Below are 15452 nucleotides of genomic sequence, written 5' to 3'. Positions count from 1 at the left end.
GTCTTACATGGAAGGCAGGAAGAAAGAAGCGAGGGTACCTGAGGGTAAAGAGTTTGCAGTAGTCTTTGAGGAGAATGGGGAAGAGTTGATAAAAGACAGGTGAAGTGATTCATAGGTAGTTGTGAGGGAAATTGGGAACTAGTCTGTGTGGGTACAGGAATAGGGAAATGAGGGGATAGTCTTCATCCAGGGTTTGGGGCTCTAGTGGGCAGGTAAGGAGGGAAGTAGAGAATTATTACAGAGGAGAGAGTGCTAGAATGGGAGTAGTTTAGGTGGCTTTCCACAGAATTTAGGCTCATAACAGAAAGAAGAGAAAGCACAAGGGGTCTTAAGTGAGAGTCAAGGCATGGAAAAGCTAATGTGATGGGAGATGGGGGTCAGTGGCTAAGATGGTGGAGTTCAGGATTTCTCAGGTAGAGGAGTTCTGGATGACCATTTGATTTAGTGTGATGTCCTGGTTGCGTCTAAAGCGCAGTGGAGGTAAAGTTGCATATTAGACAACCCCAGAATTTTAAGACAAAGTTATCTATATAGTCTTTGTACTTCCCGTAGCAGGGAAGAAAACTGAGCCAGGTTCTAAATTCTTGGCTGAGTGAAGATGGTAGAGAGAAAGGAGTGATTAGGGATAATCGCTGGGTGGTTGAGTCATATACACTAAGCTGGAGTCTGTAGGTAGCTAGGCTGGCCACAAAAGGACCTTTGAATAAGGGAAACATATATTTTTAAGCCCCTCATATCATCTAGGGCAGGTCTGGGTCTAGGGCACGTGAGTTGAATAATTATTAACTAAAAACAAAGGTATTTGAGCTGGAAGGCAACTCTTACATCTTTGGCCATACCACCTTGAACGCACCTGATCTCATCTGAAAGGCAGTTTCAATACCAGCAGTTCAGTAGCGGAGAAAATTATTATAGAACTAGCAATGATTTTATTAATCGTTTAGAAACAGAATGGAGGTTACTATACTAGAACATAGTAATTAGGGGAGAAGTGATATAAGATCAGAGGGAATGAAGCAGAGGTCTGTTTATATTTAGAGTTTTATAGGCCATGGAAAAGAGCTCAGGTTTTATTTTAAACTCATTTGTCCTGCGTATTTTGATACTGAGTTTATATTATAAGTATGTTCTAAAACAACTGGTAAACACAAGCTATCACTTCAGAAACACAATCATGAAATTTTAGAGCAAAAAGGAATCACAGTGGTCTTTGAGCGCAACCCTTAAGACTGTACAGATGAGTACTCTTCTGAGTTTGAATCTTTTTATTTTTCTTGAGACGGGATATCACTGTCATCCAGGCTGGTATGCAGGAGTGCAGTCATGGCTCACTGCATCCCCAGACTCCTGGGCCCAAATTATCCTCCCACTTCAGCCTTTTTAAATGTTTTGTAGAGACAGAGTCTCACTATGTTGCCTAGGCTGGTCTCGAACTCCTGGCCTCAAGTAATCAGGCCAAAGTGCTAGGATTACAGGTGTAAGCCTTTGCACCCAGCCAAGTTTGATAGAAATCTTTCCTTAAAAAGTTGGAAGCTTCATACATTTCTATTGTTCTTTTAGGACACTAGAATTAAGTAATTCTAAATTATGGGTTTTGAGAATATTCTCCTTTGTATTAAAAAATATTCATAATACTTTGAACAAGTCAAGGCATTACTATTATATGTCTTAATATAATCAAGGACTAACTCAGTTAATATTTGACTTATTGTTATGTATGTAAGTATCTAAAGTCTATTGATTCTGTGCCTTTTTGACCTCAGTTTTTAAAAGTTCTGATTGTGATGATGACAGCATGTATCTGGAAAGATACTAAAAACTGTTTGGTTGTGTGTTTTAAATGGGTGCATAGTATGGTATTTTAATTATATTTTAACAAAGCTGCTATATATTTTTTAAATAATTGATTTAAAAATGTGTGTGTCAGTCTTTTGTGTTGAATGGTTAATTCTATTTTAAATATAAGGAACACGTTTTTAAATAATTTGGTTGTTTCAGTCGCTGGGTAAGTCGGAGTGCCACTGCACAGCGCAGGAAAGAACGCCTTCGCCAGCATTCTGATCATGTTGGGCTGGACAATGACTTGAGGGAGGTATGTGATCTACTTTCCTGGGGTGCCTCACAGCAAGTGCCATGAACTAGGCTTATTCCTTCTAGCAGATGTCATTGTGTAGATTCTTAATGTTCTTTAAAAAAAAGAACTGTTTAGTTATAGTTTAAAATATTAATCCTTTTGTATGGGCATATAGCAGAAAACACCCTTTTTTCCATTTTTGTAATTTTAAGACATCTATAATAAGGCTCTAAAACAAGACTTTCTGTGTATTACATCAAGTAAAGATCAAGTTTAGGATAAATTTTCAGTTACTATGTCTCATATTGGGAGAAAAATTGTCTACATGAGAAGCCTAGACATTTCTAAGTTTCAAGCATATTGTAATAAGTAGTGTGATGTACTTGCCTATGCTTTGTTCTTGGCTTGCTGGCACCATTTTTTTTTTCTTGAATCTTTGAATCTACTTTATATTTTTGAAAGTGTTTGAAAACTATTTTTAAATTAAGATCCTTACACTTTATTTGTACTGTTTGAAAATAAGACCATAATTATCCATTTGAATAATTACAAGTAAGTTTTGATTTTTTTCTGTGTGAAATCTGCCACTATATGTATATGCCAGTATACATATATATAGTGCCTTGCTGTGTTGCCCATGCTCAAGCAGTGCTCCTGCCTCAGTCTCCCAAAGTATTGGGATTACGGGTGTGAGCTACCATGCCCAGCCTGATTGTTGTGTTTCTTATGATCAAAAGAGAAATCCAGTCAGAAGAGCTGTTAACTGTTTTCTAGAATCAAATTTGTAAAAATAAAGCAGAAAACATAACCCCAAACATCTTTTGTTTTTGTTGTGTTCGTACATGTATGATTTTAAACATTTTATTAAGAACTGAAACATCACCTGTGTAGTGCTTTTTTTTTTTTTTTTTTTTTGGCTACTGTATTTTCTTCCCTTCCCTCTCTTTTGCTGTGATTTTATCATATGCATGCTTGTTCTGCTTGTCTCTTTCTCCCTATCCTTTTCTTTTTTGCTTTTCTGTCATTGGCACTTCTCCATCCTCTTAGCCTTCCGGGGAACTTTTGGTCTGTCAGAACTCCATGGCATTCTGGGAGTGGGATCAGGGTCCACCTCCTCCTGCACGACTTCCTAAAAAATCCTTCTCTGAGTGCTGCCTGGTATGTTCTTTGCTTGAAAGTGCTTTACCAGATGTTCCCCCAATCTTGTCTTTGGTGTTACTTGAATGTTACACATGTGTGAGTGCACATAGCTCTAGAATGCCTCACATGACCTTGCGATGTGAACTCACACTCCCCATTTTGCTCTCTGTTTCTTGTTATGTTTACTCCCTCTCTGTTTTTGTGTGTGCTGATATGAGTAATTCTATGCTGCTGACATGTAAAACTAATCATTCGGGTCTCTAATCAGTGGGATTTTTTTTGTGCTAGGTAGCAAATTGCCTTACTTCAAAGGGGGAAATGTATTAAATATACAAACTCCCCTTTATTTAAGCGTTTTCCAGAAATACAGATGTGATTCAATTTCAAATAGCCTTTCTTTTGCCAGGTTTTATCTCCACAGAATTTTTATTTCCCCTTCCTAGTCTGTATTTTATGTGGTCAGAAAGTTCAGTCATCAACATAGAATCTCAGTGCCAAGAGGAATCTTTAAGGTCATCTTGTCCAATTTGACATGATTAAATTGAAGTCCAAGAGATTTGCCCAGAGTTAAAAGCACACAAAGACAGAGCTGGGCCTATAGCCCAGGACTCCTGACTTCTAGGCCAATATTCTTTCCATTTACCCTGCATGCCGGCTTTCACTAACTGCTGTTCACTTGAGGCAACAAGTCACTTAGAAATCTTGCTTATATTTTCTGCCCATTATGTCATACTAGCTTAAATCTATTGTACAATGGTCTTCTCTTCACAAGTTGAACACCAGGTAAAGGGCTAGGGTGTTTATTAGCAAATTCTGGGAGAGCCTGTATTAAAGAGCAGTTCGTTCAGTGTTTATTGAATAACAGGATATATTTTCATAGGTAGTTCCTAGTGGTTTGTTTCATTTGTTCTTAAGCAGAAATAAAGAAGAACGCAATAGTAATCTCAGAAGAAATCTGGGGTTACTTCTAGACTGTATTATAAAAGCATTTCTTGTGAAAAGTGTCTCTCTGTTCTGTATTTTTCATCTTGAAATATGTTTTTTCCTTCAGATGATATTTTTATCATCACTTGTTTATTTTAAAGGCAGTTGCTCTGTTTTTGCAACTTGCAGAGGCAGCCTCCCTTCTTGCTGTGAAGAGAGGCCTTTTCCCGCCCCCTGTATCCTTTCTGTGCATGTCCATGGAATGTTGCTAGTTCTGTGACTCCAGCAGAGATGCCCAGAAGGAGACTTTGCACATGGCCCTATGGAATCCACTGTTGGCTAATAACTGTACCTGCCCCATATGTACTGGGGGCTCAGTAAGTTGGTCACTCATAGGACAGGCACAATCTAGCTTGTTTTCATTTATGTAAAACAGGACATAAACTTTTAACAGTGCTTAATTTTTTGTTTGTTTTTGAGACAGAGTCTCCCTCTGTCACCAGGCTGGAGTGCAGTGGCGTGATCTCGGCTCACTGCAACCTCCACCTCCCCATCCTCCTGCCTAGGCCTCCCAAGTAGCTAGGACTACAGGCACGCACCACTACGCCCAGCTAATTTTTTTTTTTTTTTTTTTTTGTATTTTTAGTAGAGACGGGGTTTCACCATGTTGGCCAGGCTGGTCTCGATCTCTTGGCCTCGTGATCCTCCCACCTCGGCCTCCCAAAGTGCTGGGATTATAGGCATGAGCAACCTCAACCAGCTGACAGTGGTTAATTTTTAATCCAATAATTGACTTTAAAAAGTATTCAGGGGACAGGCGCAGTGACTTACACTTTTAATCCCAGCACTTTGGGAGGATGAGGTGGGCGGATCACTTGAGGACAGGAGTTCGAGACCAGCTTGGCCAACATGGTGAAACCCTGACTCTACTAAAAATACAAAAATTTGCTGGGCGTGGTGGCGTGTGCCTGTAGTCCCAGCTACTCAGGAGGCTGAGGCAGGAAAATTGCTTGCACCTTGGAGGCGGAGGCTGCAGCGAGCTGAGATCACGCCACTGCACTCCAGCCTGGGCAACAGACCAAGACTCTGTCTCAAAAAAGCAAAAACCAAACAAAAAAAGTATTCAGGCTGGGCGGTGGCTCACACCTATAATCCCAACAGTTTGGGAGGCCGAGGCAGGGAGATTATTTGAGATCGGGAGTTCAAGACCAGCCTGGCCAACATGGTGAAACCCCATCTCTACTAAAAATATAAAAATTAGCCAGGTATTGTAGCGCGTGCCTATAATGCCAGCTACTTGAGAGGCTGAGGCAGGAGAATCGCTTGAACCCAGGAGGCGGAGGTTACAGTGAGCCAAGATTGTACCACTGCACTCCAGCGTGGACGACAGAGCAAAACTCTGTCTTTAAAAAACAAACAAAAAACAGGCAGGGCATGGTGGCTCATGCCTGTAATCCCAGCACTTTGGGAAGCCGAGGTGAGTGGATCACTTGAGGTCAGGAATTCGAGACCATCCTGGCCAACATGGCGAAACCCCATCTCTACTAAAAACACAAAAATTAGCCAGGTGTGGTGGCCAGCACCTGTAATCCCAGCTACTTGAGAGGCTGAGGCAAGAGAATTGCTTGAACCCAGGAGGCGGAGTTTGCAGTGAGCCAAGACTGAGCCATTGCCCTCCAGCCTGGGCAACAGAGCAAGACTTCATCTCAAGAAAAAAATAAATAAATAAAACTAACCTTCAGACCATTTCTATAGACCTTGTTACATTTGACTTCTCTGCTGGTAATGGTTGATAGATTTTAAAAATCAAACTCTCCAGGCGCGGTGGCTCACGTCTGTAATCCCAGCACTTCGGGAGGCCAAGGCAGGCAGATCACGAGGTCAGGAGTTCAAGACCAGCCTGACCAACATAGTGAAACCCTGTCTCTACTAAAAAATACAAAATTATGGCCGGGCGTGGTGGCTCACGCCTGTAATCCCAGCACTTTGGGAAGCCGAGGTGGGTGGATCACAAGGTCAGGAGTTCGAGATCAGCCTGACCAACATGGTGAAACCCTGTCTCTACTGAAAATATAAAAATTAGCCAGGCATGGTGATGTGCATCTATAATCCCAGCTACTCAGGAGACTAAGGCAGGAGAATCACTTGAACCTGGGAGGTGGAGGTTGCAGTAAGCCGAGATCACGCCACTGCACTCCAGCCTGGGTGACAGAGCAAGACTCCGTCTCAAAAAAAAAAAAAAAAAATTAGCCGGGCATGGTGGAACGTGCCTGTAATCCCAGCTATTCAAGAGGCTGAGGCAGGAGAATTACTTGTACCTGGGAGGCAGAGGTAGTAGTTAGCTGAGATCGCGCCACTGCACTTCAGCCTGGGCGACAGAGCAAGGTTCCATCCCAAAAAATAAAATAAAAATAAACTCTGCAGTTCCCATAACATTTATTTATACTTCTTTCTGCTGCATCTTTTTTTGAGATGGAGTCTTACTCTTGTCACCTAGGCTGGAGTGCGATGGCACGATCTTGGCTCACTACAACCTCTGCCTCCCGGGATCAAGCAGTTCTCCTGCCTTAGCCTCCCAAGTAGCTGGGATTACAGGCGCCTGTCACATTTTTATATTTTTAGTAGAGACGGGGTTTCACCACGTTGGCCAGGCTGGTCTCGAACTCCTGACCTTGTGATCCGTCCGTCTCGGCCTCCCAAAGTGCTGGGATTACAGGTGTGAGCCACCACGCCTGGCCTCTGCTTCAAACATTTTTAAGAGGGTCAAAGAAATAAGAGAAAATTGAGAATTAGAGACAACTGTAAAAGTGATTTGACTGGAAAAAAACATTATTTTGTTAATTTTGCCTTTCATCACAAGGATTGGGAGGTAGCAGGTAAACTGATTAGTTGAATCCCTAATCAGTGGGGTTTTTTTTATTTGTACCAGACTTAGCAGATTAGTTTTCTTCCAAATGAGAAATATATTAAGTGTACAAACTCTCTTTTTTAAAGAATGCAAAGGATTTTACGCATCTTCTTTTATAATATCAAGCTCTCCTCTGAAGATAGTAAGGATAGATTTCACATATGTGCCTGTGGGAGGATGTGCTGGCTTGCTGTCTCAGTCTCCCTGCTGCCCCCCAACTACCAGCCAATAAACTGCTACTTTTACTATATATTGTAGAGCAGTTATTTTCTAAATATGGTCCTAAGACACTTGGACTTTTTGGAAAATTCTGCCCTGTGATCCTGATGTAAACACAAGGTATCCAGATGGGTTTTTTGTTTGTTTGTTTGTTTTGTTTTTTTTGGTTTTTTGTTTTGTTTTGTTTTGTTTTTTTGAGATGGAGTCTCGCTCAGTTGCCCAGGCTGGAGTGCAGTGACGCCATCTGCACTCACTGCAGTCTCCGCCTCCCAGGTTTCAGTGATTCTTCTGCCTCAGCCTCCCGAGTAGCTGGGGAGTAGCCTATAATCCCGAGTAGGTGGATTATAGGCATCCACCACCACACCTGGCTAATTTTTGTATTTTTAGTAGAGACGGGGTTTCACCATGTTGACCAGGCTGGTCTCACACTCCTGACCTCTGGTGATCCACCCATCTCGGCCTCCCAAAGTGCTGGGATTACAGACGGGAGCCACCGCCCAGCCCCTGGATGAACCTTTATAGACAGCATAGAAAGGAGAGAGAGAGCACATGTCTTGCACTAATCACATGTAGTGATTTTCTTTTTAATAGAAATTCACTAACCAAAGCTCAAGAGCATTTGGTTAAGTTTCTGTAATACCTTAGAGTTACCAAAAACCCCAAAAGTAACTGTAATTCACTTTCTCTTGATTATAGAACAAGGCAAGGTAGGGCTTTAGCAAAAACATCACAGAAAAAGGCCACCTTCGCTTGGAGCACATCGTGCTCTTCAGAGTGATCTTATAGCCTTTTGGGAAGGTAGGGGGGCATGTTTTATGCCCAGTTAACAAGCTGAGGTGCACAAACATTAGTTGATATGCCTGAGTCATAAAATTAGTTACAACCAGATTCTAAAGTTCCTGATTTTACTGTTGTGACTTGATTATAGAGCAAAGGGTTAGATTGGAGAGCACTGCCCAAGAGGCTAGAGGTATGTTAAGTCTTGCTGTATGGGGAAAGGAGTGGAGGAAATCGGTGATCTGAGAACCACTGGGCTCCTGCAAAACCTTGGATTTGTAATCTAAACACCTAAATTTTTTTGTCCCAACCACAATCCTGACTAATCACAACCTTTTGTATTCCCAGTGAAAAGACTAAAGAAAATGAAATGTCATCTCACTTTGAATAAGTTTTAATGTGATGGGGTTTCTGTCACTTTACTTCTCACAGGAGTTAACAGTTGTTGTGGGGTGGCATATGAGTGTCCTCTGTCTTTTGGTGCACTAAAACATTAAGTGTTGTTATGCGCATACACTTACAGACTGTTTTGCATTTCATTTGTCTCTGCACTTGTTTGTATAAGGTTAAGAAGATTAGAAGAATAGCTAATGTTTATGCATTAAAAATACTCCTTAATTTTTAGAAATATATGCAAGAGGCACGAAGTTTAGGAAAAAACCTGAGGCAACCCAAACTGTCAGACCTCTCTCCTGCAGTGATTGCACAGACCAACTGTAAATTCGTAGAAGGCTTATTAAAAGAATGTAGAATGAAGGTATGTATTATTCACTGATGCCAGACAGCGTGCATTCATGTTTACACCATGTGTGAGGCTAAGATGAACTGAGTTAACCCCCATTTAAGCATGTAATTTTGCTAGAAGAAAACTCTTATTGTGGCATTGACCTCATGTACTCTTTACTGGGGTATTGAACCTCCATGGGTTCTTCATTGCCCACAGAATCAATGACATGAGAGCCTTGTATCATTTTTCTCCCCTTTTCAGACATTGCTGTCCTCCTCACCAACATGAACGCATGTCTTAAGCCACTCATAATTTGCGTCAGGAATGTTGTCATCTTATGTGAAAGGCAACACTTGTGTCTGTGTATGCAGCTGTGTACAGCCTTATTTGTGCCTATACATGATTTTCATCCCCATAAGGAAAAATACTTTGGCTGTGTTGTAGGTTTGTGTATATTGCACAGCATTCTCCTCTCAGAAACTTGTGTTTTTTGGAGGTAGCAGTACAAATTGACAAAACTTAAAACATCATTTTAGCTAATAATTTTATTTATTTATTTGACAGTCATTTCTTGAGTACCTTCTCTGCATATTCAATAAATGCACTATTTTCAGCATCAGAATATAGTGGTGAATTAAAGTTCTTGCCTAAAAGAGCTAGATTCTCTCTCATTTTACATTTTATAAAAGCTACTAAGACTGATGCAAATTAACTTACATGAAACTGATTTCCATTTTCTTTGCATTTTTTGGTGTATGCTTGATGAACAAAGAAAAGATAAAAAAGGAAAAGAGAAGGAAAGTCCTGGTTCATTCACAAATTAGAGTTCTCAAAAAATTTAGAGCTGCCCATTTGTATTCTGGTTTTTACTTAAGTGCAATCAAACTAAGTGCAAGAATCTTTAGTATGCTAAGATGCTGGGGCAGTGATAGGGCAAGTTGTGGTGGCAGGATGGGGTTCCATATTCTGACGGTACATTTTCTTTTTTTATTGTTTTTTGTTTTTTGAGACAGAGTCTCGCTCTATCACCCAGCAGGCTGGCACAGTGGTGCAATCTCAGCTCACTGCAACCTCTACCTCTTGGGTTCAAGCGATTCTTCTGCCTCAGCTTCCCAAATAACTGGGATTACAGGAGTGTGGCACTACTACCCGGCTAACTTTTGTATTTTTAGTAGAGACAGGGTTTCACCATGTTGGCCAGGCTGGTCTCGAACTCCTGACCTCAGGTGATCCACTTGCCTCGACCTCCCAAAGTGCCGGGATTACAGGTGTGAGCCACCATACCCAACCCTGACAGTACATTTTCTAGGTCTGCTGTAATTCCCCAATATCACAGAAGTTAATAATTTGACAATTGTTGTACATAAGCATCTTTTCAACATGGGGATGCTTACAAATATTATCTTATTTTCTCTTTAGCTACACTCCATTTTTTCTGACAAAATAGTAACATATAAATTATATTACTCCAATTAGTTGACCACCAAGATTAAGAGATTTTTTCCCAAGGTGATTACAGATCTGCAAACAGAGGTATAATGAAGGGAAACCAAGTCTCCTACTTCAGTAATTGACTTGTTGGTTTTTGGTTTCACTACTGGGGTGCCTTATGACTACACGTGATATTCTTAGACAAAGCGCATGTTGGTGGAGAAGATGGGACACGAAGCAGTGGAACTTGGCCATGGAGAAGCAAACATCACCGGCCTGGAGGAGAACACCTTGATCGCCAGCCTCTGTGACCTGCTGGAGAGGATATGGAGCCATGGCTTGCAGGTCAAGCAGGTAACAGTTTTAGGAGGTCCTGGTGACATGGCCAGTTAAGAGCCCTGTGAAGAAATGTAACAAGGAGAAAAATATGTCATTAAAAAACAAATAGGCTCTTTTGTCACAAGGGGACTAGAAAAATGCCACAGACATTTTAATTTCAGAACAAGAAAATATAACCCATGAGCAGGAGGTGGTTTGGGATCTTTCCTGCTAAGCAGGAAAGGATGAAATAGCACATCATTGCAGAGGCTGTATCCCTAGTAAGTTCCATTAAATGTTTGCCTTTGTCACTGTCCAGAATTAACAGTTCCTTGCCATTTTAAGTTAGATCTAATAATTCAGGGTGAAAAAATTCAAATGGTCTCTTTGCTTTCGTCTCTCTAGTCTCCCTTTCTGATTTTTTTCTGATGCGTGCGTGTTTCTTTCTTCTTCCCTTTTTCTCTTTCTCCTCTCACCTCTATTTTTTTGTCTTATTGCCACTCCATATATCCAAACATATTTTACATATAGATGTACACAAGTACATTCTGTGCTGCTAGAGCATTTTAATCCCATGGTTACTAATGTACCCAGTGTAGACAGCCCTAATTATATACAACTAAGTAACAACCTAGCAGACATCAGAAATCTTCTGCCTGCCATGCTGGCCCTTTGCTTAGCTGCTTCCTTTCCCCAGGCTTTTGCCAGTCTTCTCAGTGAGGCAAAGGATGACCTTTATGATACATGCAGAAGATGCTCAGAATGTCATACAGCTAGGAATGAATAAGCTTGGGTCACCAAACTTCTAAATGGCTATTGGAATATGAATGATTTGGATGAGAAATTATTTTATGATGAATTATTTCTTATGAAATTTTTACACACCTTGTGCTTTCAGGGGAAGTCGGCTTTGTGGTCACATTTAATTCAATTTCAGGACAGAGAAGAGAAACAAGAGCACCTTGCAGAATCACCAGGTATGACATCATTGGTAAAGAACTAGCAGCATTGGACTCTGAGAAGACTCAATACTATATGGCCTTGTCTTGCTCTCTTTCTCTCTCAAGCTAAAATTTACTCATTTTGCCAATAATGGGATAAAGTAGAAGGAGCAGTATTACTGACTAACTGTGAGACCTGGAAAAAGTTATTTGCCCTTTCTGAAGTCCTGCTTCATCATCCATAAAGTAGGGAAAATGAGATTACCTAGGCTGGAATGGTCATGCTGATCAAGCAAGGTATCATGTGAAAACCCCCAATGAATTGTAAATGGCCATGCAAGGATACATTACTCTCAGTAGCATCAGAATATTTTTTTTCTTAAAAGTTTTATGCCAGGCACGGTGGCTCACACCTGTAATCCCACCACTTTGGGAGGCCAAGATGGGCGGATCACCTGAGGTTGGGTGTTCGAGACCAGCCTGGCCAACATGGTGAAACCCCATCTCTACTAAAATACAAAAATTAGCTGGGCGTGGTGGTGGGTGCCTGTAGTCCCAGCTACTCGGAAGGCTGAGGCAGGAGGATCGCTTGAACCCAGGAGGCAAAAGTTGCAGTAAGCCGAGAAGGTGCCACTGACTGCAGCCTGGGCAACAGAGCAAGACTCCATCTCAAAAATAAAAAGTTTTATAACCATCATTAGTGATCTTTCAGGGAAAAAATATGTACATATATCTCAAAAAATTTCAGGAGTTGAATCTCTTCTTCAGTTTATAGAAAATATGTTAGAAGTGTCATAATTTTTTAGCTAATTAGAATTATGTAGGGTTTCTTAAGCTAAGTGTTCTTACCTACTGTGTATTTTTCACAACAACACATGCTTTTCTTTATATAAAATAACCATCTATTTCACAAAAAAGTAGAAGTAACTGTGGTAAGCTAATTGAGATAAAATGCTTTATACTGAATCAGCCATTTTGGAACCTTTTCATAAAGTATGGATTACTTTGGATATTCAGAAATGTTTTAGATGGAGTCTCCTCTTGTCACCCAGGTTGGAGTACAGTGATGTGATCTCAGCTCGCTGAAACCTCTGCCTCCCAAGTTCAAGCAATTCTCCTGCCTCAGTCTACCAACTACCTGGGATTATAGGTGCCCACCACCACACCCGGCTAATTTTTGTATTTTTAGTAAGGACGGGGTTTCGCCATGTTGGCCAGGCTGGTCTCAAACTCCTGATCTCAAGTGATCAGCCCTACTCAGCTTCCCAAAGTGCTGGGATTACACGCATGAGCCACCTCGCCCAGGTGGTGGCGGATGCCTATAGTCCCAGCTTCTCGGGAGGTTGAGGCAGGAGAATCGCTTGAACCCGGGAGGGTGGAGGTTGCAGTGAGCTGAGATCGTGCCACTGCACTCCAGCCTAGGTGACAGAGCTAGACTCTATCTCAAAACAACAACAACAACAAAAAGTCATAAGCCTAACACAGTTTAAGAAAGAGTGCAGGGGCCGGGCATGGTGGTTTATGCCTGTAATCCCAGTACTTGGGAGGCCGAGGTTGGCAGATCATGAGGTCAGGAGTTCGAGACCAGCCTGACCAACATGGTGAAACCCCATCTCTACTAAAAATACAAAAATTAGCTGGGCATGGTGGTGTGTGCCTGTAATTCCCGCTACTCAGGAGGCTGAGGCAGGAGAATCACTTGAACCTGGGAGGCGGAGGTTGCAGTGAGCCGAGATCATGCCACTGCACTCCAGCCTGGGTGACAAAGCAAGACTCCATCTCAAAAAAAAAAAAAAAGAAAAAGAAAAAGAAAAAAAATGGTGCATTGACCAGGTGCAGTGGCTCACACCTACCATCCCAGCACTTTAGGATGTCAAGGCGGGCGGATCACAAGGTCAGGAGTTCAAGACCAGCCTGGCCAACATGGTGACACCCCATCTCTACTAAAATTACAAAAATTACCCAGGCGTGGTGGCGGGCACCTGTAATCCCAGCTACTCAGGTGGCTGAGGCAGGAGAATCGCTTAAACCTGGGAGGCGGAGGTTGCAGTGAGCTGGGATTGTGCTGTTGCACTCCAGCCTGGGCAACAAGAGCAAGACTCCATCTCAGGAAAAAAAAAAAAAAGAGTGCATTACAAATATGATTTAAACTAAACCTTTTTTTTTTTTTTTAATGGAATTTTGCTCCTGTCACCCAGGCTGGAGTACAGTGGCACAATCTCGGCTCACTGCAACCTCTGCCTCCTGGGCTCAAGCCATTCTCCTGCCTCAGTCTCCTGAGTAGCTGGGATTACAGACGTGCACCACCATGCTCAGCTAATTTTGTATTTTTAGTAGAGACAGGGTTTCTCCATGTTGGTCAGGCTGGTCTCGAACTTCCGACCTCAAGTGATCCATCTGCCCTTGGCATCCCAATGTGCTGGGATAACAGGTGTGAGCCACCATGCCTGGCCTTAAAGACCCGTTTTTTTTGTTGGTTGGTTGGTTTGTTTGTTTTTTGAGACGGAGTCTCGCTCTGTCGCCCAGGCTGGAGTGCAGTGGCGCAATCTCAGCTCACTGCAAGCTCTGCCTGCTGGGTTTACACCCTTCTCCTGCCTCAGCCTTCTGAGTAGCTGGGACTACAGGCGCCTGCCACCTCACCCAGCTAATTTTTTGTATTTTTAGTAGAGACGGGGTTTCACCGTGTTAGCCAGGATGGTCTCGATCTCCTGCCCTCGTGATCCGCCTGCCTCGGCCTCCCACAGTGTTGGGATTACAGGCGTGAGCCACTGCGCCCAGCCTGAAGACCCTTTTGTTCACCCTAATTTCTTTTCCCTCACTGCCCCTAGAGGGCAACACTACCCTAAATGTAGTATTTATTGTTAGAAACCTAGTGTTTAAATGTATTTAATCAGACAGCTAGGAATATGAGTTGACTACATTGCCCTGGAGCTCCTGCAATCAGAATGCCAAGGTTCTGCTGTCTCTGACTGTAACTATATTTATAAAGATTCAGATCAAATTTAAAAGCATTCTCTAGTGTCCATCTCCTCTGCCACTTTTTCTGTTAAAAAACAAAATGAGGTCAGGCGTGGTGACTCAATGCCTGTAATCCCAGCACTTGAACCTGGGAGGCAGAGGTTGCAGTGAGCCAAGATCACGCCACTGCATTCCAGCCTGGGCAACGGAGTGAGACTCCGTCTCGAAATATATATATATTTATAAGAATATAAAATATGTATTAAAACATCAGTTTAAATTGAAATCTCTCATTCTTAAGGAGTAAGTCGTAATTATGCAAAAATTAACAGTTTTTAAAATCTGAATTTTTTTCTACCAAGTACTTTTTTTTGCCAATTATTAAGCTTCCTAATTAATGGCAATAAACAGTCTGCATTGTCATATTTAGGAAAGATCCTTGAAGGTTTATGATGGGCTGGGCATGGTGGTTCATGCCTGTAATCCCAGCACTTTGGGAGGCCGAGGTGGATGGGTCACTGGAGATGAAGAGTTGGAGACCAGCCAGGCCAACGTGGTGAAACCCCCTCTCTACTAAAAATACAAAAATTAGCCAGGCATGGTGGCGGGTATCTGTAATCCCAGCTACTCAGGAGGGTGAGGCAGGTGAATCGCTTGAACCTGGAAGATGGAGGTTGCAGTGAGCCAAGACTGCTCCCCCGTTCTCCAGCCTGGGCGATGGAGTGAGACTCCATGTCAAAAAAAAAAAAAAAAAGATTTATGATGGGTTTGAACATTATTCTTACTAGCATTGAATCATGATGAGACTAGATGCTGGATTATTATCGTGAGTCTTCAGAAGCAGCACTGAACAGGAGTCAGAGACATTTTAAGGGTTGTAGAGGAATGGAAAGATAGCAAGAGGACCATAGTGGGTAGGCAGTATTAATTTTGACCTAGTGATCACTGCACCTAGTAGTTTGACATCCTATTTTAGAGAAAGAATTTCAGAATACAATTGGTCCTAGAACAAAGACTGTTCTTGACACATCACTC

At 42.0% G+C, this 15452-nt stretch overlaps 1 protein-coding gene across 10 annotated transcripts in view; it reads left to right on the top strand.

The window, feature by feature from the left end:
- Positions 1–15452, top strand: part of DENND5B (DENN domain containing 5B) — a 220707-nt gene that overhangs the window by 150526 nt on the left and 54729 nt on the right. For all 10 annotated transcript variants that reach the window (XR_004176034.1, XM_031650404.1, XM_021922162.2 and 7 more), the window contains 4 exons: positions 1999–2092; positions 8668–8799; positions 10402–10554; positions 11417–11495. Coding sequence is in view for 9 of the 10 variants with exons in the window: in XM_031650404.1 (XP_031506264.1) it covers positions 1999–2092; positions 8668–8799; positions 10402–10554; positions 11417–11495 (458 nt within the window). In the remaining variant the exon portion in view is untranslated. The remainder of the gene's footprint in view (positions 1–1998; positions 2093–8667; positions 8800–10401; positions 10555–11416; positions 11496–15452) is intronic.

This window comes from Papio anubis, chromosome 9 (genome assembly GCF_008728515.1).
Source record: "Papio anubis isolate 15944 chromosome 9, Panubis1.0, whole genome shotgun sequence".
Taxonomy (NCBI): domain Eukaryota; kingdom Metazoa; phylum Chordata; class Mammalia; order Primates; family Cercopithecidae; genus Papio; species Papio anubis.
The sequence above is the reverse complement of the archived record's forward strand: the minus strand, read 5'-3'. Positions and strand labels throughout refer to the sequence as shown.